The following is an 8384-nucleotide window of genomic DNA, read 5'->3' on the forward strand; positions in this document are numbered from 1 at the left end:
GAGGAGTGTTGAAGGGAGAAGGAGAATAGACTTTGTGGTGCAAAGATGAAGGAGGACGGGGAAAGGTATTTTAGATCGAATGGATTGCATATGGATGAAGTGAGAATGATGCACGAGGAAGGAAAGAAGGTATATGAGTTGGTTCAAACGAAAGGCATGAAGAAAGAGAAGGCGGAAGGAGCAGAGAGAATAAGGGAGACAAAGTTGAACGAGAACTATATGTGGATTATGCCGAGGGAGAAAGCGCAATATTTGTTTGAGAAAGGAGAACAAGAAAGTCAGGAACATATAGCGATAATGAGATGCGGTTGCATAGAGAATTATAATAGGTTCTGGCTTTCTAGAGAGAGTAGAATGTATGAATTTTGCGGGAAGGGAAATGCAAAAGTTGAGTACTGGTTGCAGGAATGTGAAAAGGTGAAAAGGAGTGGAATAAGCATGGGAGTATTGTTGCATGAAAGGGGTGACATAAGGGCATTAGCATGTGTGAAGCGAATGTTGAGTAAGATGAAGAAGAAGAGAAGCAAGAAGGAAGAGAAATGGAGAAGGAAGGCTTGTAAATAGGAGAGGAAGAAGATGTAAGAAAACTGTCAATATTGTAAATAGTAGTTAGTATTATAGGGGTTAGCCGCGGAGACAGAGGCTGGCAATGCAAGGCATAGCGTAGAAAGAGACACATGCCTGCGAGGCGAGGCAAGACGCAGCGAGAAAGGCTAGGATATAGAAGCGAACGGATTAGTTATAAGGTGTGAATGGAGGATAATTTGTAAGAGATAGCTGTAAGAAAATTCTGTAAAAAAATGGAAGTGTAAGCAAGTCAAATTTTTAAGGATTATAAATGCCTAAATTTATTATAAATTTATTTATTCAAAAATTATAAATTATAAATGCCTAAATACAAAAGCTTTCCGAGCGCTTTTTACCAAAAATAGCCTGGTTGTTGTTTTATTGCAATTAATTAAAAATTTATGCATTTTTTGCGCCTGGGAAGTAGCGAACCGCCACCATGAGTGTATTGATGGCGAACATAGTTCGTGGGCCCTCTGGCTGGCTATGGAACAGCGGGTGGTCTATACTCTGTTCCCTGAGAGAAGATCCTCCAAGCGCGCATATGGGTTGGCGTTTCTAGATGGAGGAGTGTCCTTACCCGTTTTTTTCACACGTAGTTTATTAAGTTCTCTTTTCATTGGTCCCTTGGTCTTAATTTAATATTTATTACTTTCGTTGAGTTTCTTTATAAAATAGTCTGAATGTCTTTTACGAGATGTTAGCTATATCAAAAAAGGACCTCACCGCGTGTAGGGCTCGAGTTACAGGGTCCAAATTGTTCCCATTCTAACGATATGTAATTTGTCTATAAAGTTTGAAAATTAGGGAAGTAAGCAATATCATATTAAATATTGAGCTAAAGTTTCTGCAATTAAACTTCTTCAAATTTTCAACTTTCCTAGGCAAGTAGTGTATATTTGGAATCGGAAAAATTCGTAGATGCGGATTATGATATTTTCAAATCACTAATTGCAAAGTTTAAATTCTGTAAATTGCCTCACTTTGACCTTCTGCGGACCAAACACCCCTGCTGGGGTAACCTTATCCACACAGAGTTTGATAAGCAAACAGACAAGTAATAGAAAACATAAAGCCAGTGTCTTAAATCAATCAAAGAAAATAGATTTTGATGAATTTGAAGAGGTTCACTCAGTCTAGCTAAAAAATCTCAACAAATCCCTTCTTCTTGACAAATTGAACAATGGGCTGCGCGAAGAAAATCAAAATTGGTCGTTTTAGACTGGATCGTCTCTCAGGGAACAGAGTATAGAGTGTCATTTTTTCAACGATACTTAAAACATCGTAAACCTAGGATCGAGCCGAGAATTTAGATTGAGTGCCTATCATGCCTCACTCAACTTTCCTATTGTTAGAGATTACAGTCGGTTGAAAGAAATTAAAAATTAGCAAATATTAGGTAATTTCATTTTAATACTGTGCATTCGGTTAATTACATAACGATAAGATGATTAAAAAAAGAAAGAAGAAAGTCCGTTAATCCGTTCAATTTCTGGATACACCTTTTTTTCTCTTCTCCGATTGTACGACAAAAAATACTGAAATAAAAAGACGCTGCGCCCAAAATTGGAAACTGTTGAATGGGAAAATTATGGAATCTACTTTTATTTTATTTCCATTTTCTTATTAATTTAATTTATTCGTTAATTTATTGATTCTTTCATTTACTCATTCATTTATTTATTCATTCGTTTCAATATTTTAATTTCATTTAGAGTTGGGGACCTAGCCATAGAATTATAAAATTAAATAGCACAATGTGTACTGTTTATACTATGTTAAAATTCAATAAAAATTATAACTATATGTTTCCAATCGATTTACAAGATTGAGAGTTTGCGAAATAAATCCATACTAATAAATTTTATTTTCACCCCCCCCCCCCACACACACACAGCGCCACTAATATGAGCCACAAATAAAAAAGCTACAATTTGTACGTTCATTATTGTTAATTTTTAGCAAATATCCGTCGTCTTTTTCATACAAATAATTACTAGTGGACAATTTCAATATTTCCCATTTCAATGTAAATTATTCAAACAATAATTTAATCGCAAAAAAATGGAAGAAACCATCGTATTTTCAGCATTGTTGGAGTGGAATCTGAGAAAAGAGAAGAAAGGTATATCCATCATGTGTACGGGCCGTACTTCTAACGTTTCCATGCATTTACTTCTGTCTTTCGACAAAGACCACAACAAGTCACCCGTCAATAATGATCACCTCTTACAATCACTAAAATTATGAAAAACATTTCTCAATTACATTTTAATTATCTGCAGAAATTTCGTGCTATAATTCACGAAAGAATGTAAAAAAAGATTAGAAAAATTTATGGAAAGACAGAAGCAAATGCAAGGAAGTTATAAGTATGACCCGTAAAAATAACGGATATACGTGTATTCCCTCTTCTCCCATTACACGACAAAAATCCTGAAAAAGATCATGCGCCCAGAATTGGAAATTATTAAATGGGAATAGTATGGAATTTTCCATGAGTTTTAAAACAGTTTCCATCTATTCTTTGTATACACTATACAGTCACGTAATACACTATTTAGTTATTGTAAGCAAACTGATTGAGCAAATTAGGATTGTTTAACCGAATACAAATTTATTAAACATTAAAAGAAATGTATCAAAATTATGTAATTATTTTACAAAACGTAGCATAGGATGCCAATTTAGAAAAAGTGGACATCTCTAGCTCAATGTTCAGAAATTAAAAAAAAAACAATAAATAATTGCTTAAATGATGATATGTTTTTAGCAAAATGTGCTACTCCAAAGAATGACCAACCATTACATGTTAGTCAGAAAATACGATGGTTTGTTCCATTTTTCAGGATTAAATTATTGTTTAAATAATTTACATTTCTCTAAACAATTGAAAATTGCTTAAAAAGTAATGGAAAATATTGAAATTGTCCACTAGTAATTATGTGTATGAAAAAGACGACGGATATTTGCTAAAAATTAACAATAATGAACGTAAAAATTGTAGTTTTTTTTATTTTTGGCTCATATTAGGGGCGCTGTGGGGGGGGGGGGGGGGGGGGGGGGGGGGGGTGAACATAAAATCTATTAGCATGTATTTATTTCGCAAACACTCCATCTAGTAAATCGATTGAAAGTATATTTATAATTTTTATTAAATTTTAACACAGTATAAACAGTACACATTGTGCCATTTAATTTTATAATTCTATGGCTAGGTCTCTAACTCGAAAAGGAAGGGTCCTCCGCTTTCTGTTAATAATATTTTAATTTTTCGAATGAAAAGCAATGAAATTGAACCGAATGATGTGAATCTTGAAGCAAAATAGTTAATTAATTCTGACCAAAACAACACATTTATTGTGACGCAAGCAGTTGTATTTGAAATAAATAAAGATTCAAGAAAAAAAGATAGGAAAATTATGATTCTCTATGATTGCAGAGTTTTCAATTTAAACTTGCCACCATGACATTAAAATATTGAAATAAATGAATGAATCAATAAATAAATTATATTAATAAGAAAATGGAAATAAAATAAATATAGATTCCATACTTTTCCCATTCAACAGTTTCCAATTTTGGGCGCAGCATCTTTTTATTTAAGTATTTTTTGTCGTACAATCGGAGAAGAGAAAAAAGAGGTGCATCCAGAAATTGAACGGATTAATCGATTTTCTTCTTTCATTCTTTAATCATCTTATCGTTATGTAATTAACCGAATGAAATATGAAATTACACAATTGAGAATTGTAGGAGAAAAACTTGTCAGAGTAATACATGGGCTAATTTTCAAGCCTGAGGAAGCGCCTTGAGGCCAGCAGGCCGAAAAATAAACGTTTATCTATCTAATATTAGGGAATTTACAAAAAAAATTATAAACAAATAATTTGTTAAACATATTTTTACTACCATTTTCTATAGATATACGTTTTCTTAAGCTATATTGCAAGAGATTTGAATGAAAACAAAATTATATATAAGAATTTCTCTGATGATTATAATTGTTTATATTATAAATAAAGTTAATGTACAAATGCAGTAATCAGGCATTTTTCAACAGAAATATTTGTTGTTTCTATGTAAATTTTTTTAATTGGGAAATTTGTGATCATTTTAGCAAATTGCTACTTTTTGAATAATCTAATGATTTTTTAAACAAATTCAATCAACAAATGCATTAATCAGGTATTTGTCATAGGAAAACCCGTTTTTCTATGTCAACTTTCTTAATTAGAAAGTTCATGATAACTTGAGCAAAATTCATAATTTTTCATCAATTTTATGATTTTTTTAAACAAATGCATTAATCAGGCATTTATCGACAGAAAAATTGGTTTTATTGCGTGTCAACTTTTTTAATTAGGAACTTCATGAAAACTGCAGTGAAGTTAATAATTTTTTGATTAGTCTTATGATTTTTTCAAACATATTTAATAAACAAATCTGGGGCATCTGTCAATGGAAAATTTCTGTTTTGTTTCGATGTCAGACTTTGAATTTAGATCTTTATAATAAATTTGGTAACATTCATGATAAGTTGATAAATTTAATGATTTTTAAAAACTAATTTAACAAACAAATGTATTATTCGGGCATCAGGGGACGCAAGAATTCGTTTTTTTTTCGATGTCAGTCTTTTTACTAATGAACTTCATGATCTTTTCAGCAAAAGTAATAATTGGTCGATAAATTTTATATTTAAAAAAAAAAATTCAATAAACAAATGCATTATTCGCGGGCATCTGTCGATAAAATTTTTTTTTCGATATCTTAATTAAAAAAGTCGCCATAGAAAAAAAAAACATTTTTTCTATAGACAAATGCCAGAGTAATGCATTTGTTGATTAAATTTGTTTGAAGAAATCATAAAATTAATCAACTTATTATGAATGTTGATGAAATTTTATTAAAGTTTCCAACTGAAAAGACTCATTAAAAAATCTGAATTTTTCTGCCGACAAATGCTCGAATAATATATTTGTGTCTTAATTCTTTCCGAAGATTCATACGATGAATCAACAAATTATTAATTTTGCTAAAATTATCATAAAGTTCCTAATTTATAAAAATGTACATCGAAGAAAACGAATTTTTCTGTAGAAAAATGCCTGATTACTGCATTTGGTCATTAAATTTTGTTGTTATCATTAAGAATTGTATTCTTGAGAGAAATTCTTTCAAATATTCGTTTTCGGAAGTTCCTCAAAATAAGCACTTACAGAGGCAATGACGTCTTCGTTGTCTGGAAATCTCTGTCCACCGAGCCATTTTTTAAAGTTTGGAAATAAAAAAAAGTCACTGGGGGCTAAATCTGGTGAATACGGTGGGAGTTCGACCAATTCGAATTTTAGTTCTTCAATTTTAGCCATTGAAACGAAGCATGTGTGAACTCGGGCGTTGTCGTGATGAAAGAGAATTTTTTTTCTCGCCAAATGTGGTCGTTTTTTTTAAATTTCTTCTTTCAGCTGCTCTAATAATGATGCATAATATTCACCAGTGATTGTTTTACCCTTTTCCAAGTAGTCAATAAGTATAATTCCACGTGCATCCCAAAAAACTATGTAAATCAAATCTATTGTAAGTATCACACCAATTTCTTTTTTTGTTAGTTTTATTACTATTATTGTAAATCTCATGAATGCGTTCTTTAATGATGTCATTTACAAACTCAAGAGGATAGTTATTCTGTACTGAAGTTGTTTTTAATAGATTTAAATTTTCTTTTCTAAATTGAGTGTCAGATAATTTTACACATCTATCTGCTAAAACCTTAATTAAACCAACTTTATGCCCATATAAATTATGTGAATTATAGTTTAAGTATCTACCAGACCAAGAAGGTTTTTTATACCAATTGGTTAATAAATCACCATTTGGAGTTTTTATAATTTTTAAATCAAGATAGTTAATAACATTATTAATCTCACATTCATGAGTGAAATTTATACAAGCTTCAATACTATTAAATGCATTTAAGAAAACTTGAATTTTATGTGTGGGAATAATGGCTAAAATGTCGCCGACATATCGTTTGTACAAAATAGGTGTGAAATCTAACAATTGTAAAGCTCTTTTTTCAACATCTTGTAAAACTAAATCAGAAACTACAGGAGATAATGGTGAACCCATAGGGCAACCCGAAATTTGTTTATAAAATTTATTATTAAAGGAGAAAACGGTACCATTGAAAACTGTTCTGGTGGCTATTAGAAATTCATTTTTAGTTATTTTTGTCAAGTTATAATTTAAATTAAGTTTTTCTTTAATGCAATCTAAAGCGAGATCTAGTGGGATGCTGTCAAACATGGACAAAACATCTAAAGAAACTATCGAATGGGTTTCTGGTACATTCATATTTTTTAAACAATCTTTAAGTTCCCAACTATTTTTCACAAATGAATCAGTGTTTATAGAAACTAGTTTTAAAATATTTGAAATATACTTTGATAATTTATAAGCTGGGGAGCCAACAATAGAAACAATTAGTCTCCAACTTAAATTGGGTTTGTGAACTTTAAGGAGAGCATAATTTTTTGCTATAATACTATTTTGAGTTTTTAAATGGTATGCACATTGGTTCTTAATTAATCTTTTATTTTTCCATCTAATAGCTATGTCATTACATTTATTTTCAATAGTTGGAACCATACTAGTTTTAATATTCTTGTATAAAATATTATTCTTAAGGATGTTAAGGTCTTAAGGTCCTTAGTTTCTAATATAGAGATTACTATTTTCAGATTAAACAAATGTTTTAAGAATTTATCAATAGTTGAAATTCCTGATGATGTTGCTGAAGATTTAGCATTAGAAAACAAATTTGGAGTTCCTTTGATTGTTAATAGAATTCCTATCAATAGTTTAGTTGCTTATATTGAAAATTCTATCAAAAATATTAAAGAAGAAGATTTAAAATTTATTATTCGAAAAACTGTTACTCAAATAGTTTCAAATCACAGTAATAATAATAAATTTAAAAATTTAGAAAAATCTGTTCAATTAGTTGGAAATTTCCAAAAAATCATAAAGATTTAATTTTTGTGAAGGCTGATCAAAGTAACTTATCGGTTGCAGCAAATACAGACGATTATAGCATTACAGTTGAAAACATCCTTAAGAATGATATTTTACAGAAGAATATTAAAACTAGTATGGTTCCAACTATTGAAAATTAAATGTAATGACATAGCTACCAGATGGGAAAATAAAAGATTAAATAACGACTAATGTGTATACCATTTAAAAACTCACAATAGTATTATAGCAAAAGCTTATGCTCTCCCTAAAGTTCACAAACCCAATTTAAGTTGGAGACTAATTATTTCTACTGTTGGCTCCCCAGCTTATAAATTATCAAAGTATATTTCAAATATTTTAAAACCAGTTTCTATAAACACTGATTCTCGCTTTAGATTGCATTGAAGAAAAACTTAATTTAAATCATAACTTGACTAAAATAACTAAAAATGAATTTCTAATAGCCACCGGAACAGTTTTCAATGGTACCGTTTTCTCCTTTAATAATAAATTTTATAAACAAATTTCGGGTTGCTCTATGGGTTCACCATTACCTCCTGCAGTTTCTGATTTAGTTTTACAAGATGTTGAAAAAAGAGCTTTACAATTGTTAGATTTCACATTTATTTTGTACAAACGATATGTCGATGACATTTTATCCATTATTCCCACAGATAAAATTCAAGTTTTCTTAGATGCATTTAATAGTATTGAAGATTGTATAAATTTCACTCTTGAATGTGAGATTAATAATGTTATTAACTATCTTGATTTAAAAATTATAAAAACTCCAAATG

The 8384-nt window shown here is 30.2% G+C and overlaps 1 protein-coding gene across 1 annotated transcript in view; it reads left to right on the forward strand.

Annotated features, from left to right (window-relative positions):
* The first annotated feature begins 45 nt into the window (after positions 1–45).
* The window catches only part of LOC117171162, a 14974-nt gene continuing 6635 nt past the window's right edge, over positions 46–8384 (forward strand). The window contains exon 1 of the mRNA XM_033358218.1: positions 46–129. Coding sequence (XP_033214109.1) covers positions 46–129 — 84 coding nt within the window. The remainder of the gene's footprint in view (positions 130–8384) is intronic.

The sequence above is a fragment of the Belonocnema kinseyi genome, chromosome 4 (genome assembly GCF_010883055.1).
Source record: "Belonocnema kinseyi isolate 2016_QV_RU_SX_M_011 chromosome 4, B_treatae_v1, whole genome shotgun sequence".
Lineage (NCBI taxonomy): Eukaryota > Metazoa > Arthropoda > Insecta > Hymenoptera > Cynipidae > Belonocnema > Belonocnema kinseyi.